Source organism: Salmo salar, chromosome ssa26 (genome assembly GCF_905237065.1).
Source record: "Salmo salar chromosome ssa26, Ssal_v3.1, whole genome shotgun sequence".
Taxonomy (NCBI): domain Eukaryota; kingdom Metazoa; phylum Chordata; class Actinopteri; order Salmoniformes; family Salmonidae; genus Salmo; species Salmo salar.
Genome location: NC_059467.1, coordinates 21,143,963 through 21,167,634, shown reverse-complemented (window position 1 = coordinate 21,167,634; position 23,672 = coordinate 21,143,963). Strand labels below are relative to the sequence as shown.

Genomic DNA, 23,672 nt, shown 5'->3' with positions numbered 1-23,672 from the left:
AATACAAGCTTGGCTTACCGTGATGGGGCTGGGGACTGCAGCTACCATAATGCCAATGGTGGGATGTGGGGAGAGCAGGGCTGGGCTTCTACAGGTAATGGAGCCGACCCCAGGCGTGCCCCCGTCAGCCCGCCTGGCCTGAGCTTCTCCGGGGAGGGGGGAGTGCAGCATCTGCTCCTGCTGCTTCTTCTGGATCTTCCGCTGGAGCTGCTGCTTGGCATCGATGGAGGGAGAGGGCAGGGTCTTCACTTGGGACTGGAAGAAGTGGGCTTCAGCTGTAGGTGCAAATGCTGAGGATGGGAGTGGCGTTTTAACTCCTAAAGGGAAGAGAGAGGAAGACAGAAACAGGTTAACACATATTTTGGGTTAACAAATTGTCATGGTCCTCCTAGGCAGAGCAGCTTCTATTTTGCAGAAAGCATAACTATCCCAGTGGGCACACACTGGTTGAATCAATGTTGTTTCCACATAAGTTCAATGAAATGACGTTAAACCAATGTGGAATAGATGTTGAACTGACATCTGTACCTAGTGGGATGGCTTTTAGGGAGTGACAGGAGGTGGTATGTAAATGCACTGTAGCAGGTCAATGAGAAGAATCTGCCACTAGATGGAAACCTTTCACTGTTCATCATACATGAGGCAGTGAAAGGACAAGTGAAGTTTGACTATCAAGTTACAGCCTTATTCTAAAATGGCAAAGCAAAAACAGGTTTCTATACATTTTTGAAAATGTATGAAAAATAAAAAAAACATACCTTATTTACATAAGTATTCAGACCCTTTGCTATGAGACTCGAAATTGAGCTCAGGTGCATCCTGTTTCCATTGATCATTCTTGAGATGTTTCTACAACTTGATTGGAGTTAACCAGTGGTAAATTCAATTGATTGGACATGATTTGGAAAGGCACGCACCTGTCTATATAAGGTCCCACAGTTGACAGTGCATGTCAGAGCAAAAACCAAGCCATGAGGTCCAAGGAATTGTCCGTACAGCTCTGAGACAGGATTGTGTCGAGGCACAGATCTGGGGTACTAAAACATGTCTGCAGCATTGAAGGTCCCCAAGAACACAGTGGCCTCCCTCATTCTTAAATGGAAGCAGTTTGGAATCACCAAGACTCTTTATGGAGCTGGCCGCCAGGCCAAACTGAGCAATCGGTGGAGAAGAGCCTTGGTCAGGGAGGTGACCAAGAACCCGATGGTCACTGTGACAGAGCTCCAGATTTTCTCTGTGGACAAGGGAGAACCTTCCAAGGATGACAGCAATCTCTGCAGCACTCCAACAATCAGGCCTTTATGGTACAGTGTCCAGACGGAAGCCACTCCTCAGTAAAAGGAACATGACATCACGCTTGGAGTTTGCCAAAAGGCACCTAAAGCACTCGCAGACCATGAGAAAGACAATTCTCTGGTCTGATGAAACCAAGATTGAATTCTTTGGCCTGAATGCCAAGCATCACGCCTGGAGGAAACTTGGCACCATCCCTACGGTGAAGCATGGTGGTGGCAGCATCATGATGAGCGGATGTTTTTCAATAGCAGGGACTGGGAGACTAGTCAGGATCGAGGGAAAAATGAACGGAGCAAAGTACAGAGAGAGATCCTTGATGAAAACCTGCTCCAGAGCGCTCAGGACCTCAGACTGGGCCGAAGGTTCACCTTCCAACAGGACAACGACCCTAAGCACACAGCCAAGACAATGCAGGAGTGGCTTCGGGACAAGTCTCTGAATGTCCTTGAGTGGCCCAGCCAGAGCCCGGACTTGAACCCGATCGAACATCTCTGGAGATCTGAAAATAGCTTTGCAGCGACGCTCCCCTCCAACCTGACAGAGCTTGAGAGGATCTGCAGAGAAGAAATGGGAGAAACTCCCAAATACAGGTGTGCCATCTTGTAACGTCATACCCAAGAAGACTCAAGGCTGTAATAGCTGCCAAAAGGTGCTTCAACAAAGTACGAAGTAAAGGGTCTGAATACTTATGTAAATCAGTTAGAATTTTTAATACATTTGCAAAAATACCTAAAAACCTGTTTTTGCTTAGTCATTTTAAAAATAAGGCTGTAACAACAAAATATGGAAAAAGTCAAGGGTTCTGAATACTTTGCGAATGCACTGTATTGTATTGTCACCTGTTGGTGTACCAGTCATGACCGTGAGGGCTGCCACAGATTTGGTGCCGATGTAGTGGCTGTTGAGGAGGAAGCGAGCCAGGTCCTCCACAGCATCAAACTGGCGGCTCAGCACCTTCTGGGCCCACTCACACACCAGGCCACAGGCCGCAGAGCGCACCTCTTCCTCCGCACTGCACAGCTGACCTGAGGCCTCCAGCACCTCACACTGAAGCACAACATGGGCACATGTACAGGTGTTAAGAATTATAGTCGTATATATCCCTGTATAACTTTTAGTTCAATATGACGCCTCAAAATGTGGTCCTTTAACACGTTACATTAAATAAAGTTATGTTATGGTTGGACTACAGTTAGGCAAACATTTCTTATTTAAATAGATTTTCAAGAAAATAAATAAGGTAAAGACCTTGAGAGGAAGGCAGACAGACAACTTACCCCATCCCCTGTTTTATGTAACTCCAGGTTGGGTAAAGATGGCATGTGGACAAAGGCTTTCTTCCTCAGTCCACTATAGCAGTATGTGAGAGCAGAGGTTAAGGTCAAAAACACTAAACTGTCAAACATTTAAGAGTTAATTTATGGATTTGCTAAAATGTGTTGGTTGTTTGTCTGTAAAGAGCAGGGCTTCAGGGACCATTCTAGACATAAGAGACTGGGATTTCCCCACAGGATAGGGTAAGAAAAGTACCTCAGGGCAGAAGGTCAGTTGTCACTCAGACAGATCTGAGGAACAGCCTTGTCACCCGAAGCTGAGACAGCTATCTCCCAGCCAGCATCAGTCGCTAGTCACTCCACTACTAATCCCTCAGCCCCTCAGGCCTCTCACACTCCCACTGAACCTTCTCTTCCCCCGCCAACCTTTAGAGCTGTGACCAACTCCACTGCCAAAATAAGGCTCTGTGGATTTGTGGTGAGAGCTAGCCTTTTATCAGATGCTGGTGTGTGAGAGTGACAGCAGGTGCTCCCTGCTGAACACTTGCATACACTTCGGTGTCTCTCACAACCAGGCAAAGAGTTACTCAGAGTTATAGCACAGTTATGAATGACTTACTCTCACACAAAACAAATAATAAAATAGACAAATAGTTCCAAGACTGTGACCTTGAATTAACTTGTACCTTTGTAGAGTGTGTATTACATTTGGAAACAGAAAATAGTTCATTTAAAAAAAGCGATATAGATTACTAAGCAAGCCACAGCTCAAGATGTTCTGATTTGGTTCGATTTGACTTTTGAGTTTCAGTTGCTATTGCAACCGCCATATAAAAACAAGGTCCATTTCAGAACGATTCTGCATTGAAAATAAAAATTGCATGCATATGCAAGTATTTTATACTATTCTATTTTCTAACTCCACCTCAACAAAATAAGGACGAAGTCACTTGTCACTTTACTAATTTAACGGACCCTAATCTCATTGGAGACTGTAGCTTTGCCAAGTCTAGAGTCGTGATCTCATGGAAAAGACATTTCACAAATTGTTTCCTGAAGGTCAAGAACACAGTGATTCCCCTAAGTGTCTCTGTCCTACTATACTGCTCTCCAGGCAGAGGCCGCTTTATTTGATTTAATTTCAGTTCTATATTTAGACGCTCCATGAACTGAGACAACAGATGTTCTGCGACCAGAGTCCAGAGAGGCCAGATTGTTCGCTACAAACCATTCCAGTGAAGGATATTTTGATTTGCCTCTCATGCCAAGTCGACGTGCCTTCATGTTTGGAAATACATTTTTCATGATCTTTCCAAAGTCCGCAGCACTCAGTGGGTGGTAGCAGAGATTGTCACAATAGCTCCTGAAACAAACAAACAAAACGACAGAGGCAGACAGACAGACAGACAGTAAACAAGGCATTGGAAATCTCAGTAAAACCAAATAAACTGTTAAATATCAAATAAAGACAATCATATCAAAACAGTGACATCTGGGTGAAGACGTTCCCAAAGAAATCTGAACCATTATTAGTACTTTCATTTGCAGTGAATGAGGACGTCAAACTGTGTTACGTAACAGTCACATAGCATTTCAGACTTTCCGTTCTAGTGTTACCAACACATGGTGCACATCTTTTCCCATCCTTTCTGCATCTATTTATATTGGTGCTTTGGATGGCAGTATGTAGATCCTTTATAGCTAGCAGTGTATGTATGGCAAAGGTTTATTTATTTAGTAACAGCCAAATGTTATGTACTTTCATAACATGCATCTCATGATATAAAATAAAACGGCCATACAAATGTGTACCTTGTTCTTGTGAAACCTCTTAGAAGACAAGTACTCATGGAACTCAAAAGTAAATCCATGTATTTCCACCTGGTATGGAATTGAACCTATCAGGTATTCCAAACTCCCTAAAATACTTGTACACAGTGCTATCAATATGTTTCTAAATTGGTGTGGTGTCCCTTCCCAGAACATGAAAACAGGACAGATTTTTGTTTGTATTTAACAGTGCTATTGATTGGAAAATGACCCGAGCTGGGCAAAGTCCCCTTGGATTCACACTTCCCTACGTCCCCTTTCTCAGTCAGATACCCACTTGTACTCGTCATAGACCTCCTGTTTGGGCAGAGAGGTTTCTGGGTGTTCCTCTAGGTGATTGCGGATCCAGTTGAACGCGTGCATCTGCTGAGTGCGGCTTGATGACATGGAGCTCTGATCACTGCTAGAGAAAGCAGGAGAAAATGTTTTTGTGATTGTATTGTAAATAACCTGACTGTCGGATCTACCTTTCCCGCCCCATTTTTCAAACCCAACCAACACACATCACCCCCATGTCTCTGTGTTGTAAGTGAGAGAGGTTTATGTACCATGACAGTTCTCCAGGACTGGCAGACCCTCTCTCAGTCCTGATGGGCATCGTGTGGAGTGTTGGGGTGGAGATGTTGAGGATTAGATGTGGAGAACAAGTAGGAATTGATCATTGTATGATATTGACAACATCAATGAGCAGCGTGTGTGTTTGTGTGTCAGCTGATCCTAAACTAACTTCAAGCCACTGCCCCTGGACACTTGGGGAGATGTGAGAGGATTGGATAAGTTCAAACAATATGGGGAAATTCCTCTTAGCCCTTCAGAAGTAAAGCTATTACAGTATTCCTTAGGCCTAATACATATCCAATCATCTCAGATCTACACATTCCTAGGGAGTAGGGGTTTGGGTCAATTTGGAATTAAGTGTGTGTGTGTATATATATATATATATATATATATATGTGTGTGTTACAGATCAAATATATATTAGAGCGAGAAGACAAGACAAATCTACATATTTTGCTAAAAGGTAAAACGTTAAGGGTTGAGGAAAGATGTTATTAATAAGTTATTAAGTAAGGACTTTCAATGAGAACACACACACAGGTGGTAGTCAAGTGGGAAGTCAATATCAAATCAATCAATGATAAAAATAAAAACAGTCAAAGCTTATTTGCGCTCCAAGGGAGAGAGTTTAGCATAACGAGCAGAGTTTGACATAACAGTCCAAGCTAATGTTGACAAGCATCATAGTAGATGTGGGGATGGGGTAGGGTGCAGAACATCTATATTATGCTACTGGGCTAATGGATCATGGGGTAGATGAACAACAGGCTAAGTCATGTGCAAATGGCGTGGAACTACATGCAGACATGACACAAAACAAATGTTGTTCAATCAAATGAAAGAATGATCAATTACCTTTTTTCACTGTTGCTGGGACCAGAAGGCAACTTAAGGTAGAGGTAGAGTTTCTCGATGTCTGTAAACATCTCCACATCTTGCTGTAAAAGCAGAGCACAGGAAAGAAGAGGGATTTAGTAACAAACAGGTTAATAGTTCTGTTCTGTCATCCCTGTGAGTAGTAGTGTTCATGGTAGTGTCTTTATCAGTCCACTGACTTAACGTGCTCTACTGATGTCCCTCTCAGACCAAACAGTCCAGTTCATGAGAAAGGAAAGGCTTCTTTTCATTCTCACTACTACAATAATCCACCAAGATACATTCCACAAAGGCCGACAGGTTGCCTTCTACTCCAGCTTGAAGAGCATGAATAATACAGAAACGTTTCCTGTTTAAATGATCCATTCTTAGTCTACTCTCCACTGAGTGAAGTCTGGTGCTCTCATTGTTTCTGATGGAGTAACACAGCAAGCTAAGTGTTTAGTTGTACTATGTAGGACTTGTTGAGGCACCATCAGTGTAAAAATGTTAATTAAACAGTTATGAAATGTAAGACAGACTCTTCAGTTCCGGTGAAACCTAAAACAACCATTTCAAACAGCCCCTTTAGTTCGGTTGGACTAGTTTCAACACTATCTGCACCCAGGAGCGCACGAAACAAAATGTTTTTGTCCAATAAACAAATGACTTGCATGGACACGTGTTTTCGTTTAGGAGTTTTAGTTCATTTGACATTTGGCAATGTGAAACCAACTGGACCAAATACAAAACACATTGTAACAAATAATCAAACTTATTCGAACTATAGTTCAAAACTGTGTGTGAAAATGCCCTAAAAGACAACAATGTTCAGGAACAAATACCCCCCCCCCACACAAGAAAACAAAAACATGGATGATCCTGCAAATGAGATTAGGGATGTAAAGGAGAGATTACAAAATCCAGGAAGAGAGGGAAAGGGGTGGAAATTGCCACAGAGAGAACCACTGATCTTGATGAGGTCTCGTTCAGAAGGATCCGGGAAGCATCCTGATAAACAGTGCTCGAGCTAAGATCAATGTGGACACGTATCAGGATAAACAAAATTACAAGTCTTGGATTCAGAATGTTTCTAAAACGTGTGTGTGCAGTAAATACCACAGGGTGTTAAAGATCAACACAGGGGGTCCTCATCCCTGCCGCAATGACAAAAGCCATGAGGAAATCTCTTAATGAGATCAAACAAATGTTTCCAACGAGGGGTTAGTGTGTGTGTGTGGTTTGCACAGAGCTCCTAAGGATGTTTTCACACTTGGTCCCTTTTAGCAACAACAAAAAATTCAGTGCAGTTCACTTAATTGTTTGTGCAGTGTGAACACTAAAAGGAACTGAGGACCCTCAAGAGAGTCCCCGAAGCGAAACGAACTGAGACCATCTCAAAAGGTGGTCTGAGTTTGGTTCGCTAGAATTCCAACTGTCCGGTTCCCTTTTTTAGGGCAATGTGAACACTAAACTTCTCAGGTTCCCTTGTCATTATTCCCACGCCACACACTAGACTACTGCAACACTGTTTCCCCCGGCCATAAATCCTCACATTGGTGCCACTAAGAGAAGATGATGTGCAGGTTCGCAGAAAAAAACGTGCGCCGTTTTGGGATATTGGATACGGTTTTGGGATATTGATTTTAGCGCTTGTCAAGGATGTGTAACCGATGTGAAATGGCTAGGTAGTTACCGGGGTGCGCGCTAATAATGTTTCAAATCGGTGATGTCACTCGCTCTGAGACCTTGAAGTAGTTGTTCCCCTTGCTCTGCAAGGGGCGCAGGCTTTTGTGGAGCGATGGGTAACGATGCTTCGAGGGTGACTGTTGTCGATGTGTGCAGAGGGTCCCTGGTTCGAGCCCAGGTTGGGGCGAGGAGAGAGACGGAAGCTATGTTACAGATGCACAGAAATACCAAAATATATGTGGAGTTTTTAGTTCAGATTATTTGTTTGAAATTTGATCTATAAGCTAAGAGAGCTTCATAACTCGATTGTGTGGTTTGAATAGTGTGAGAAGACATGAGACATATGATATGTTATTTTAAAGAGGACTATATGTGAAAACCCCTTAACAGAAGACCTTGAAGGAACATAAGGATAAATACGAGGTGATGGAGCCCTGCAATATCCAGAGGGGGTTGTTGCAGCTACCATGGGACAGTGTTAGAACTTTAACAAACACTGATACCTGCTAACCTAACAAACAGACAGAGTCTTTGGGGGGTGGAAAAAATACATTTTAAAGTTCATTACTTTCTATCTTTTTAGACAGTTATTTGCGGTTAGTCAAATAATGCTGGAGGCATACTTTTCCATGTGAATTCAGATGATTAGGGTGTCACACAGACGCCTTAGACTTGGGTAGCTGGGCTACAGCCCTATGACGTGTTTTACAACACATCAACGAACATTAACTGAGAAAAACGTTTCAGTATTTGGAAGCTATTTCACTGAGTGACTTTGGAAGGCATGCCAAAAAGTTCCCACCAAAACAGAGGAGACGAGGTAGCCCAAATCTGGTATTTGTATTTTCAGGGTTTTGGGGTCGCACAGATGTCGTGACAAAGGGGCTTTGGGGCTGTGTTACGCCATGATCTGATCTCCACTGCTCAGTGACCACCTCCACTCCCAGCCTGGGCAGTGCACTAGCAGCACTACAACAGCAAGTGGCCACACATAAGTACAACTTACAACAGTAAATAAACAAGCAAGCACTGGATCACGCTTGCACTCTTACTCACTGTCGGTTTCTTGCTTAAACCTCCCTCTCAATCACACAGACACAAGCTTTGAAACGTGCTGGCACACACATACTTAAATCCACGTAGATTGATAGGGAATTTAAACATGTTATGATTGAGAGGGATGAGGCAAAAGGAATGGCAAATAAGTCTGCCTGCACAACCGATTGGCAAATGTATTGCAAATTGAGAAATCATGTGACTAAACTGAATAAAAAGAACAAGAAACTACACTATGAAACAATGACAAAGAATGATAGTAAAAAGCTTTGGATCCATAATAAATACAACACACCTAAGCTCAGCTGTGAAACACATTGGCTAATACACAGACGCAAAAAATAAACAAAGCACAATCTGTATCTCACCCGCTCTCTACCCTAGTACTACAATGGATAATGCCAGTTGAACCCAACCCAGTTCAGTGTTTGGAGGATGGCTGGGCCCAGAGCTACAAACAGGAAACAGCCCTCTCCAACACGCTGCTTCAAAGGGAATAGGGAAGATGATAGGGCGGGGCAGGGGTGATTTAAATTCTGCTGGAGTAGAAGGCGGCAGACGAGAGACTTTGGCTCCAGGCACAACTCTCCAACACGGAGCGGGAGGGCCCTGCAGGGGGAGGAGCAGGCTCACACATCATGTTCTGGATTCTTGATGAGCTGCACCGTCGTGGAGCTTTTGCACCAAAATAAAAAACATCCTCATCTGAAGGGGCCATGGTGGCTCTGTCTAGTACACAATATTCACTGTTTTAAAACAGTAACCAACATGTGGTACGATTGTTTTTTCTAGCACCTAATTGTTTGCTTTTTTTACAAAAACAATTCAGAAGAAAAACACTCAAATGAATAAAGCTTATTTAATACGAAGCTGTGAGTGCAATGCACTATTATTTTAAGACCGATTGATGGACCACGACGACAACATCTAAAAGCAGAAGGGATACAGACAGTCCCATGGCATTTCAATGACCCAACCCACCCCCCATAGAGGAAGTCATCGGAGGTAGCAATAATCCGAGGAATACCTAATCCGGGTGCTAGTGGAGCGGGCAGTTAAGCTCACGTAAACAAGCTTTTGTTTTCATGGTGTCTGCTGTAGGACACCAATGCTAGGGAACATCAGACCACCGGACCAGTGCTTTACATTGTGGTGCAGACTGCAGTGGACAGCCAAAACAGCTCGAATGTCCAGAGCAGCATCTCTGACACCAACATTATGGAAAAGAGCTAAACACCCAACACATGACCATAAAAAGAAGCTCTGGGTGCCATAGCAGGGAGGGGACAAACATTCAAACACACAACACAGAGACGTTGACAAGCATGTCTTGACGGCATGAGTGCACAGAGCCAGACAGCCATAGTCGGGTCTGGGGGGGATGTGTTTGTGCGCAGCGCCGGCAGACTGAGATAAACTGAAATCCCTTGTCGTTAACCCTTTCCCCTGGACTTGGCTCTGCTAGCGTAGTGGTCAGCAGCCCCCGTCAAACATAGCCACAGCGTACGTACACACACTGCTCCCCACCCCGTTCAATTGGTTTCTAAGAATAGACGTATTCGCCCCTCTGTCTTTTCTATTCGCCTCTTTGTTGCTAGGGGAACGTGAGCTCACCAATGGCTAAAGTTATCAGCCACTGAGCAGCGTTAGCGATTTTGGGGGGGGAATAAAAATGGCTCACAGACAGACGTCGTGGAGCCAACGGGACTCTCCTTTTTAGAAGGAGAGTCTCATGGAGTGGAAGAGAGTAGACAGACACGCTGGGCTACGTTACACACCCTCTGTCAGACAAAGGAGCCATGACTACTATTGGTCCTTCACACCCTGCTGCTGCCAGACAAGCCCCACTACTTCACACAGCACATTTCCAAAGTGGAAGTAAGGCCAAGTCAATGTTTTTCAAATACTCAAACCAGACTACAATCAAAGACCAACACAAACTCAACTATATTTATATGGACAGGGTTGGGGAAAAATGGATTACATGTAAGGAATTACAACCAAAAAACAGTAACTGTAATCCGTTAAATTACCAGCAAAAATATTGTAATCAGATTACAGATACTTTTGAAAAACTAGATGATTACTTAGAGGATTATTTTTAAATTCATAAAGGATGTTTGCGGGGAAAAAACGGACACTTCTGTTTTCTCAATGACATTCAAATCAGTATTGAAAAAAGGTGCAAATTTATGTTTGTTCCACCTGAGCGAGTCTGACAAGTCAGAGACCACTATGATGACACGCCAAATGTGTGACGGATCGTGGGAAAAGAGCAGGAACAGGCTTTTGCAGGCTACAGTCCAAGCTGTCTTCCAATGGTGCGACTACTGTTGGCATCCAAAGATTATCCAACTTGAATAAACGCTTGGAGGTAAGGATGACAACAGTGGTTTAGTCTACGGCGATACGGATATTGATATCTACATAGCGTATTGATGTGAAACACACTGCTACTCTGTCATTTAGCCATTTGTGCCTTATGGATTGTGGTTGTTGTGTATGGCTGTTCAAATATAAATGTGTATTTGAACCCAATAGATGGTTGAATTCAAGAAGTTTAAGCTGACTATCAATCATTGTTTTTGAAACCAGTGGACAGAGCAAAAACAGCTGCACAGTGAGGATCCAAGCCTGTGGAATACAAGTGGGGCTTTTTTTCTTCAGTAGCGCTCAAAGCATGCCATTCCATGAGCACAGCATTTCTTTTTGAACTTGAATCAATGAGCCCAATCAGTTCTCCATGACGACAAAATCATAAACAGAGTAGGGCTGGCTAATAAGTCCTTCGTTTTGGGGTCATGCTCAGGTAAAACAATTTGGCTAATCCATTCTTGAAGATCAAGGAGTATAACATTTACTGGAATGACTGGAATTCTGATAGACTGATTTTTAATGTAGAGATATAATTTAATCGTACTATATGTAGTAGAAAGCGATGGGTTTGAAGAAGCCTTCATAACCAACCCATAAAGTAAAATGTAACATCCATATATGGCCAGCTATGTAAACTTTAACATTGATTTATCCTGCAATAGATGTCGTTCAATTGGTAACATACATTTTTGTCTTCTTCTAATGCCTCATAAGGGGAAAGTAATCTTAAACGGAATGGAATCAGATTATGTTACTGAGTTTGGGAAATCCAAAAGTTAGGTTACTAATTACAATTTTGGACAGATAACTGGTAAATAACGTATTACATTTAGAAAGTAACCTACCCAACTCTTTGGGGCGGCAGGTAGCCTGGTTAGAGCGTTGGACTAGTAACCGAAAGGTTGCAAGATCGAATCCCCGAGCTGACATGGAAAAAAATCTGTCGTTCTGCCCCTGAACAAGGCAGTTAACCCACCGTTCCTAGGCCGTCATTGAAAATAAGAATTTGTTCTTAACTGACTTGCCTAGTTAAATAAATAAAAATGAAATATGGATACTAGTAGTCATCACTGCTTGGAAGTACAATATCCCTCACTGTTGGCAATGGTTTACTTTCATTACCGCTGGTAATGAGTTTAGTATCAAAGTTTTATCCCATCACGCAAGTGATAGTGAGAAATAATCGCGTCGTAGCTAGGCAGGCTTTGGGAATAGGGCTGGCCGATATGGCCTAAAAATCTACTCGATTATGGGTGATTCACAATATGTCTCTATTTATATCTAAATAAGCTTTGTTGTACAATTAAAAAGGTAAAATACCCTGCATTTCAAACAGCCAGGAATAATCTAATGAATTCTGGGCTTGTAAAATTAAATCTAGGCTAAATTTAAGCCTTCCACAACCTTAAGACCCACTAATAATTGAATTATTTGATTAAAATAGTTTTACCTTTTTTTGCAATAATCACTGATCTGGATTTCAAGTCTATGAAAATTCCAATTTTGTTACAAATTTAACCAGAACCATGCACATCCACTAATAATGACCAAATTCTGGTAGCAAGCACTATAGAAAATGAACACGTCTCAAACAAACAATCTCAAGCCTACGTGCTTGATATTGTAGCCAGCTAATCTTTATATTAAAAGTCTAGAGTACTTGGATCTATTTGCTTGCTAACAAGGTAGAACAGTTGAACTGTTATGAATACACCCTCGTGTCCGTCTCCAACCGTTTGAACAACATAGCCTGTTCACTTTGTTTAAATGTTCAAATTAAGTGGCCTACCTGGATAAGATGCTTATTTCTCAGAATGAGAACGAGTTGTCAGTTCCTCATATAAATGTGTATTTTTATGCTCATTGAACATTTTTAAAACCCAGACTAGACAGCTAGCACATAACAGTATGTGACTAAAATGCTGCTTAGCAGTAGGTAGCAGTAGGTAGCAGTAGCAGGTACCGCAATGTCGCACATGACAAACTGAGCATACATTTTCCACAATCATGTTCATTGATACTCTCGTTTTAGTAGGGTCTGCTCTGTTCTAAATTTTGGGAGTTGAGACATAAAAGGTTATCGTTAGAAGGGGAAATTAATCAATTCTGTTGGACCAAACCTAAAATGCAAATAGTAAGTTGAAACTGTGTGTTGTCAGAGAGGTTGAAGTGATCTTTCGGCTGTTGTTGTGAGTGCCAGGGGGAGGGGCTTGGTGTCTCTGGCGAGGGGAAGGTGAACAGCGTACACAGCACAGAAGGATCCAAGGAGACGAGACCAAAAAGAAATGCTCATAAAAACATTGCCCTAAAACATACATTCAAATTAATTCCAAATATCACCCAGCCCTACTTCTGCAGCCATTCAACATCAGCCACTTACAGACCTTACATCTCTGAACTCCATTTGGACTTTGACTGGCCTGTGTCTGAAGACCCGACAAACAGCACCCGTCGCAGGGCAAGGGTCCACACTTGGATGACAATTCTAAATGAGGCAGTGTCAGCAGACAGTCCACAGTCCCCTGCACCTTCACACGGCCAAGGTTAAATACCCATCACCACCATCCATAATAGTATATCAGTCCTCTCGGTACCAACAACATCAACAGAACAATTATAGCCTGGTTGTATTCTCACGCCAACAACAACACTATAGCTTTCTGTTGGATGAAAGACAAGTTCATAAATGGCAGTTACACAACTAGGTATGCGTCGGCAAAACTGAGCTATGGCGTCAACCCGACAACTTTATTACTGAGTCTGATACCATCTAGGAGAATGAGCTAGACGTGAGAGGAACCCTGATTGGTTGTGTTGAGGCTCAGAGAAACTGGAAGCTATTAGAGGAAACGATAACACACGGAGATAAAAATGGTAATTAACGGGTTAAGCCTCTGGTTACATTGGCTTGCTACTGTACATTATCTACTTTGTCTCAACCACCTGGCAAATGACCTCTCTCTCACATCACAAGAACCATTAACCGCCAAGTCTTCCAACTAAACGCAAAGCTCTACAGCGAATGAATATTCACACGAAGGGCAGCTATAACTGAGGACATCTGAACAGAACCAGTTTGATATGAGGCCAGACACCAGAAAGAGACGCATCATGCAGACCCTGATGGTGGAAGACTAGTAATATTACTAAGACATTACTAGTGGAGCGTGGGCTGGGCATTAGTGATTCAACACACAGAGAGATAGGTTACACCACTCACTTCACTGAAAGAGTAAAAACGGCCACCTCTCCCCAGAGACCACTCTCACATCTCCATAAGACACAGTCTGAGGCAGGAAACAACCACAGTGTATCAACACAAGTTTCATTATTGATGTGTGTTCTACTTATCACCACCGCTGACACATTCAAAGTCTGTAAATGAAAACAGAGGGAGGGAGAGGGGTTAATATTAGACGCTAGTGCTTTCCCATGTCCTCTAGAAATCCTTAAGAGGCAAAGAAAACAAAGTCTGTCGGAATTGAAAAACACAAGACCCTTGTGGAATACAACTGAAGGCATTAACCTTTAATGAGCGCAGCTGATGCAAGGTGGCGTGTGAGATCGCAACATTTAGCGCCGTAAAGCTGACTGGAGTACGGGAGCTCATGCGTGTATTGTCGACTCTGGCACCTGCCATGAACATGGAGATTTGTGTGACACTTTAGGGCTCCAGGGATTCTGGATTCTGCACTTAACAGTACACGAGACAGGCTTTTAACCACTGGGATTGGGGTCCCTTTTCACTGAGGAGGAGGCAAGACAGGTCAATGAGGACAAACACCCGTTGACCTCCTTATATGTGTAGCCTGAGTGCAAAACGCAGGCTACAATGTGGCAGTGGTGGGTGATTTGATTGCTTTGACAGGTCTAGCCGTCTATCCTCAACATACCTGTTGGTAAGATACGTCCCTGACAAGCTGAAGCCCAGCCTGCAGTATTGAGTAAACACAGGTTTCCCAGAGTAACTGGAGTGTAGCCTTGACCTCTGCTCAGTCTCCTGCCGGCAATGCACTGGATCTTAGTGTTGTATAGCACCCATCTCTATTGACAGGCAAAATATGTCTATACTTGGTCAATTACAGTACATGGGGCCAAATCCTCACGTGAACTTTCAGGTAAGCCATGTGCTGCAGATGTCAATAGGAGATTTGTGTGAACGTTTGACTGAGTTATGTTCAAGTATGTCAAGTTGGGTTTTAGATGATCATGTATGTTCAATCACACTGTGGATGACTGAATTTCAGTTGAAGGCCAGAACCTATGAGCAAAAACACAAAGGTCTAAAAAAGATGAGGTGATGACAAAAGAACATGACCACTGGTTTGGTTACAACACCAAGCACAGAGGTAAATCATTTCATCCCATCTTCTGGAGACCATTACGAGCCAAATACTGTGTAGTATAACGACAGGACTCATGAAGTAAGATTAAATGGGTTAGTGGAGTTTTAGTGAGATCATTCAACAGGACTGAGCAGTATTTTGTCAGCAATAGCTGTTTCATAACGGGGCTACTTTCAGCTCTGACATCAAGTGTGGTATAAATAAGTCAAACATGGGACCACCTGTTTAAATACTACATTCAGAGTAGATGGCAATGCTGCTTCTCTTCATCCTCTAACAGTCTCACAACACCGGCGAGGAGCTGAGATAAGCACAGAGATTACATTTCAGAAACCTAAAATTGACCTTACCTTATTCAAGTCAAAAACCAACCTTAAACATTGGGGGGGGAAAGTATAAGAATTGTGAACAGAGCATACATTGTGGTTAAAGGCTTTATGACAAGTAAAACTCACCAAAATATTGTCCACCTTTGTCTGTACAGATTTACTGAAAAAAAGAGAAACATAGGACAAATTAGTATGACACAAGCGTACGGTGAGCACCATGCATAAACCGGATTTATTAATAAATCATTGTAACGTAAGGCATGAGACAACCCTCCCACCCGCTTCTCCCCGGTCATAACCAATATATCCCAGGAACACGTTGTCTTATGTAAAAATGGATACAGACACTATATAAATGTCCTATAGCACTCAATGCCTATTAATAAACACCTCCCTCAGAAAGTCCTTGACAGTCATTGAGGGGACTTCAATTCAGTACCAGGGCCTAATCCACATAAAAAAAGTACTGTAAGATCTGACTTGACCTCAAGGCAATGTCATACTGCTAGAAACACAGAAAGGAAAGCCAACCTATCATTAATTCATCCCACAGCATATTAGTCAAAGGACCTATAAAGAGACAGACAAGCTCTCTCAGACAGTTAAAATCAAATAGAGAAAAACGGACTCACTGACTGTTGGTTACAATCGTTCACAGACAACCTGCTACAGTTCCTCACAGTGAAGTGAGCGGAGAGGCTGCTAATGCTTTACAGTCAGAGATTCTCGTGGCCCCTTGCTGAGTCCGCCCACTCAAAAACAACACACATCTACTCCCATAGCCTGAATTGACCCAATTTCCTCTCCATAGCCTGTAAAAATTCTCTCACTGTGTGTGTGTGTGTGTGTGTGTGTGTGTGTGTGTGTGTGTGTGTGTGCCTACACATTCTGCAGCTCAAGAGGTGCGTGGTCCATGACACTTCTCCAATTGAACCACATGGTAAATCCCTCTCTGTGTGGCTCAGCCCACTTTCAAGTCAGTTTACCTGGATAACATAGTAGGAGATGGTAACTTGCCTCTCATACTACTAAGAATCAATACAAGAACTGGTCATAATGAGGTAGGCTGGTCCTATTTGATCATCTACTACAATGAAGGGGAAAACCTAGGACTTACTTACTTGTTAAGTAACAGTAAAGGTTAGGTTCAGATTTCAGGTTGTTGCTGTGTGATATAGGGCCAGGTCAGACTGAAGGGCTGTTACTAGGTTACTCAGGGCAGGGCAGAATCAGGAGACTTATTAGCGGTGACAGAGAAAGTAAGCTTTAATGGACTGTTACTAGGTGATGCCAGGATTTCTCAATGTTGATAATAAGCAGGTCTGCCAGGTTCCTCTCATTAAGCTGTTTCTAGGTAAGGCCAGGCAGGTACCGAGAGAGCGCCTCGTTAAGTCATTGTTGCTGTGGGGAGCTGGGAGGGGATTGGGAAGACAGGATTTAGATTCTCCCTGCAGGCTCCTTACTGCACATCACTCCAGTTTTAAAGGTTCTGCAGCAATTATACCCCAAATTCTGGTCACACAGAACATGACTTAACAAGCTCTGCCTAGAATCACTTAGTCTGGACTAGAACCTCACTTGGCAGGGTACACAATAATGTTGATGACTGGCATTACAAAGGGGGTTTAGGGGTAAATCAACCTGCAGTATAAAAAATGGCACAGATTCCTCTGACATTATTATAAATAAATAAAAACATTCCTGTGGGTCAGAGTGGAGTCTGAGTTTGTATTCCTCTAGAACAGCCATCCCTCCCTATCCCTAAATTCGGAGTTGGGTGATTTCCATGTGAAACATGGACCCATTGCCATGCAATGTACATGCGTTGAGACTGAGGAAGTCTGGTTTCTAAACACATCCTGTTAAACCCTGGGCTGGCAGTAGACTAGTTCAGCTCTGAGTGATGAACCCACTCACCCTGCCTATGTTGGCCTAATTCATCTATATCCAAGCTGCACCAGGTAAACTTCAACATGTCTGATCTAATTCTTTTAGTGGCATGCACCAACCACCACCGCTTGAGATTTACATGATTGATTGTATATATTTTCAGGATTTTGTCTCTCACAAAAACCTTTCTGCACTAAGCAGCTAACTGCTGCATGTATTGAATTACCCTTAACTACCCAGTTCAGAAACCCTTGAATGATCATCAACTAATGTGCCTACATCTACCACACAACAGGTCTTATTTCAGCCTTTTAATAAATCATTCTGAAACGTTGAGAGAGATAAGAGCCTAAGTCAAAACACAAATCAACATTCGAAAACGATAACTGGTAATATGCTATGAAATAATAAACACTAAACCTAAAATGTTACATTAATAGGTACAGTGTGTATCGTTTTTTTCCTGAAAAGCACCCTGATTTCCAAAGGCAGCAGAGCAGACCTTCACCACCCCCCCAAGCTGGCCCCTCCTGCACTCCCCCATTGAATGTAAACAACAGTCAGAGCCGCCAAGAAGGGGCAGCCCTGGCTGCTCACTGTCCGCCACCCTGCCTCAATATGGCTGCTTCAGGGAGAAAGATGATTGCCTGACATTCACCTCTAAACCTCAGCAACCGCAGACAGTAGCCTGACACTGGGGAAGGCTGGAGTACCAAAGCTGTGCTATTCTGAATTATCAACGTGGGTAGATCCTCCAACGGCGAGCAGACATCCAACCCTGTTGAACCCCTCTTCTCATATTCTTCCACTAGAGTGGTGATGGTGAATCTTTTAAACTGAAGCCTGACATACCATCAGAACAGCCACCAAATTGAGCGTGGAGCAGATACAGCCCAACACAGTTCAAAGAGTTTCAACTGAATAGTACAACTGGGAGTTAAAGATCCTAAGTAGACAACTGGCCTATAAATCAGATCTAACATAACTTTCAGAGATTTAAAGACAGTAGGTCAACTGTTAAATAGAGCTACCACCAAAGACACGAGACCTCACTCCAGCCAGTCAAACGTTGAAAGTCACCATTTATCCACACTGAGGTGTTTTCAGGACAGACTGTCTCATGGCTGGTGAAAACTCAGTGAGTATGGGCTTAAGTGAATTTCAGTGTACAGCTCTATCAACAACAAAAAAGTACAAGCCATCGGGTGCTGAAAGCATAATCTTCTACACACCTTCCTCCCTTTTAACTGGCACCTTGTTTGAGTGTGAAAATACTCCCAAGCATAGGAATGTTTTGAATCTCCCAACTGCATTAATTAAGATTTAGGGCTGACCTGATTTAGTCGATAGGCTGTTGGTCGACCGAGATTTCTTTAGTCGAGCAGTAGCAAACACTAAAAACAAGACAACTGTCTGATTTGCGTGTCTGAGTGGACTAATCCATTGTGCAGGCCGTAACAGTCCATCACTCTAAAACATGTGCTACTGAAATTGTATATGGTTAAGGACAATGGTGCAACATTAATAAACCCCAACCTAATTAGGTCTATAAACAATAGCCCAACTGTTAAATGTGCCTGGCTTTATAAAATCATCCATATATAATCTATAGAAATAAGAAATCCTGATATGTTGCCTATTTGAGTGTTTGTTTAATAACCTACTGATTCCGTGAGCGTCACGCAACCGCAACATGTCGGATAATTACACAATTTCACAAAATTGGCCTGTTTTTTAAATATTTGCTATCCTGTAATAAAGGCTTTACACTTTGTTGTTAGAACAGCATCTTTCGTATTACTTATAATTAATTTAGTGTTGTTCACACTGTTCCAAATTCTGATAAATTATAATAACCCTCCTTTTCGTGATCTCCTTATTATCACTATTATGATCATCATTATAATAATAAGTAATGTCATTATCATTAGAAGGCGTAGTGTAGCAGCCTTGTAGAGCCACCATCGATCGAGCTGTAGGCCTAAGAGAGCTTCCTGTTTAGTCTTAATACCGTAATTTACTTAGGCCTATATTTAAATACTTACAGTGCATTCGGAAAGTATTCAGACCGCATACTTTTTTTTACAATTTGCTACGTTACAGCCTTATTCTGAAATGTATTAAATTAATTGTTTCCCCTCAATCGACACACAACACCCCATAATGACAAAGCGAGCAGGTCTAGAAAATGTTGCTAATTTATAAATAAAAAACAGTATTACCTTATTTACATAAGTATTCAGACCTTTTGCTATATGAGACTAAATTGAGTTCAAGTGCATCCTGTTTCCATTGATCATCCTTGTGATGTTTCTACAACAAGATTGGAAAATTCAATTGATTGGACATGATTTGAAAAAGGCACACACCTGTCTATATAAAGGTCACACCAGTTTGACAGTGCATGTCAGAGCAAAAACCAAGCCATGAGGTCGAAGGATTTGTCCGTAGAGCTCTGAGACAGGATTGTGTCGAGGCAGATCTGGAGAAGGGTACGAAAACATTTCTGCAGTATTGAAGTTCCAAGAACACAGTGGACTCCATCAATTCTTAAAATGGAAGATGTTTGTAACCACCAAGACACTTCCAGTTAAATAAAAGATTATGTTTATAAAAAATAACACTTGTACAAATTTTAAAAAGAGCTGGCCGCCCGGTCAAACTGAGCAATCGGGGGTGAAGGGCCTTGGTCAGAGAGGTGACCAAGAACCCGCTGGTCACTCAGAGCTCCAGAGTTCCTCTGTGGAGATGTGAGAACCTTCCAGAAGGACAACCATCTCTGCAGCACTCCAACAAATCAGGCCTTTATGGTAGAGTGGCCAGATGGAAGCCACGCCTCAGTAAAAGGCACATGACAGCCCACTTGGAGTTTGCCAAAAGGCACCTAAAGCACTCGCAGAACATGAGAAACAAAATTCTCTAGTCTGATGAAACTAAGATTGAATTCTTTGGCCTGAATGCCAAGCGTCACATCTGGAGGAAACCTGGCACCATCCCTACGGTGAAGCATGGTGATGGCAGCATCATGCTGTGGGGATGTTTTTCAGCGGCAGGGACTGGGAGACTAGTCAGGATCGAGGGAAAGATGAATGGAGCAAAGTACAGAGAGATCCTTGATGAAAACCTGCTCCAGAGCGCTCAGGACTTCAGAGTGGGCGAAGGTTCACCTTCCAACAGGACAACGGCCCTAAGCACACAGCCAAGACAACGCAGCGGTGGCTTTGGGACAAATCTATGAATGTCCTTGAGTGGCCCACCCAGAGCCCGGACATTAATCAAATCGATTATCTCTGGAGAGACCTGAAAATAGCTGTGCAGTGACACTCCCCATCCAACTTGACAGAGCGTGAGAGGATCTGTAGAGAGGAAATGGGAGAAACGTCCCAAATACAGGTGTGCCAAGCTTGTAGCGTCATACCTAAGAAGACTCAAGGCTGTTATCACTGCCAAAGGTGCTTCAACAAAGTAAAGAGTCTGAATACTTGTGATCAGTTTTGCATTTTTAATACATTTACAAAATTTCAAAAACAAATCTGTTTTTGCTTTGTCATTATAGGGTATTGTGTATAGATTGTTTATTTTCCCTCAATTTAATCCATTTTAGAATAAGGCTGTAACGTAACAAAAATGTGGAAGTCAAGGGGTCTGAATACTTTCCGAATGCACTGTATATAGGCTACTGTATCAATCATACATGTCATCACACAGCATACGGAGTTAATCATGATTTGAAATGCAATCAAGCATTTTAGTTATAAAATAAAACAAAGAAACCCTTGAAAAATTTGCTGCAAACAATAAATAAACCGTTCAATTTCGGCAATTGCATTCACAAACGCATGTGACTGTTTTTAGTCTTTGCTGTAATAAAAGGCTTTACAAAAAAATAAAACATTACAACATACTCTCGGCTATGCTTATAATTTAGTTAGTGGCGTCTCTTGATCTCCAGTATTTTCCACAACAAGTCAAAATGTATTCACATCTGATTTCCCCTTTACCTCCTGAGCAACCAGTAAACAAACATTCCCCCGTTTAGAGTTTGTCACATCCTCTGCATCCATTTTGCTGTCATATGTGTTATGGTGATCGGAGTTTGCTATAACCAATTTATTGATGTGATGATATGCTATAGGTCAGGCCCGATTGGTCTATGTATTGCGATGTATACATGTGTCACGTAAAGAGAGCAAGGGTTAAGGGAATGTTTTTCTAAACAAATGAGGGATTTCAGTAACAGAACTTTTCAGTCAGAAATGACTGGTCAAAAGAACAGACGAATCTTGGTCGATGAAGATTTTTTTTTTCGGGGACAGCCCTAACAAGACTGCATACATTTTTTTAACAACAAGTTCAACAACAAGGAAAGGGCAGAATGTGTGTATCAGGACAAGGCATACACAAATACATTTTTATATTTCTTAAAACTTGGTTCCCTCGTATTTCCTCCTTTTCTCTAGATAGTAGGCCTACCTCCCCTCAATGTGCATGCACTTAAATAAACTAATAGAATGTCCTTCAAGCACAGAGCCAGAAACAAAAAATGACCCTTAACACATTTTCAATTGACATTCCTGACATTAGTTAAATGTTCTTCTGTTCCCTTTGAATTTACAGCCCTATCTTCAAATAATCTGCTGTGTTCACAGAAATCAAGTCACAATGCTTGTTCTGTTGCTTCACAGGTTTGTATCAGATTCTCTCCAAGCACAAACCAATTCTAAACTGAATTCCAAAAGTTCCTTGAGAGGAAGGTGAGAACGAGGGGGAAAAGAAACAGTATCTTATCATGCTTGGAGGGAATGAATCCATTAAGGGGTCCTCACCACATAATTTCAATTAAACTAAGGGCTAACCAAAATGCAGGGGATTGTTTGTGGGCCCATCAAAGACAGTCATTCAGTAATCTGGCAAAAACAAATCTGATAATAAAATGCTGACTAGTATAAAAATGGAAAAACATCTTATGATTGCATTCCCTACAAAAAAAGACAGGAAATTTCACTCAAGATATAGAAACCACACCAAAAACGCAATTAAGGACCTCCAAGACTACAAAGAAATTCTAGCGACGACAGTAGCGGTGAAAATTTCTATAAAATTCTGCACTCCTGAAAACCGCCTCATGTTTGCCGGTGTGAAGCTCATTTTTAATTCTCTTTGAAGACTATCCTCATTGTGTTTGGATTTCATCCCCTCCTTCCAATTCTATCCAGTTTCCCCATCCTATTCTGATAAACACTGCCTCCCCAGTCCTTACAGACAGACAGCGAGAGAAGACAACATTGGAATCATTTCAAATGCTACATTCAGCTCCATTTTAATTCCCTTAACCTCTTTGGGCTGGGGGGCAGTATTTTCACGTTCGGATGAAAAGCGTGCCCAGAGTAAACTGCCTGCTACTCAGGCCCAGAAGCTAAGATATGCATATTATTAGTAGATTTGAATAGAAAACACTGAAGTTTCTAAAACTGTTTGAATGATGTCTGAGTATAACAGAACTCATATGGCAGGCAAAAACCTGAGAAAAATCCAACCAGGAAGTGGGAAATCTGAAGTTTCTAGTTTTTCCAAATGATTGCCTATCCAATATACAGTGTCTGTGGGGTCAGATTGCACTTCCTAGGGCTTAAACTAGATGTCAACAGTCTTTAAAACGTTTTTTCAGGCTTCTATTGTAAAAGGGGAGCGAATAAGAGCTGTTTGAACCAGTGGCCTGGCTGAAAGCCTTGAGTTTAGTCACATGTGCGGCCGTGAGCTCGAGCTCCGTTCCCTTTCCAAAGACAAAGGAATTGTCTGGTTGGAATATTATTGAAGATTTATGATAAAAACATCCTGAAGATTGATTCTATACATCGTTTGACATGTTTCTACAAACTGTAATGGAACTTTTTTGACTTTTTGTCTGGACTTACTGCCGCGCCTTGTGCATTTGGATTAGTGTACTAAACGCGTGAAAAAAAGGAGGTATTTGGACATAAATGATGGACTATCGAACAAAACAAACATTTATTGTGGAACTGGGATTCCTGGGAGTGCATTCCGATGAAGATCAAAGGTAAGTGAATATTTAATGCTATTTCTGACTTCTGTTGACTCCACAACATGGCGTGTATCTGTATGGCTTGTTTTGGTGGCTGAGCGCTGTACTCAGATTATTGCAGCGGTTGCAT

General features: G+C 42.2%; 1 protein-coding gene across 3 annotated transcripts in view; it reads right to left on the bottom strand.

Annotated features, from left to right (window-relative positions):
- LOC106587434 (DNA-binding protein RFX7) overlaps positions 1-23,672 on the bottom strand; it is a 53,662-nt gene that overhangs the window by 7,707 nt on the left and 22,283 nt on the right. Inside the window, exons 2-9 of one of the 3 annotated variants that reach the window (XM_014175828.2) lie at positions 15,736-15,769; positions 5,814-5,896; positions 4,949-4,987; positions 4,678-4,800; positions 3,817-3,933; positions 2,574-2,658; positions 2,136-2,343; positions 19-317 (exon numbers count right to left, since the gene is read on the bottom strand). In XM_014175828.2, coding sequence (XP_014031303.1) covers positions 19-317; positions 2,136-2,343; positions 2,574-2,658; positions 3,817-3,933; positions 4,678-4,800; positions 4,949-4,987; positions 5,814-5,896; positions 15,736-15,769 — 988 coding nt within the window. Of the gene's footprint in view, positions 1-18; positions 318-2,135; positions 2,344-2,573; positions 2,659-3,816; positions 3,934-4,677; positions 4,804-4,948; positions 4,988-5,813; positions 5,897-15,735; positions 15,770-23,672 lie in introns of all 3 variants that reach the window. The other 2 variants (XM_014175827.2, XM_014175829.2) reach the window with 2 other exon arrangements.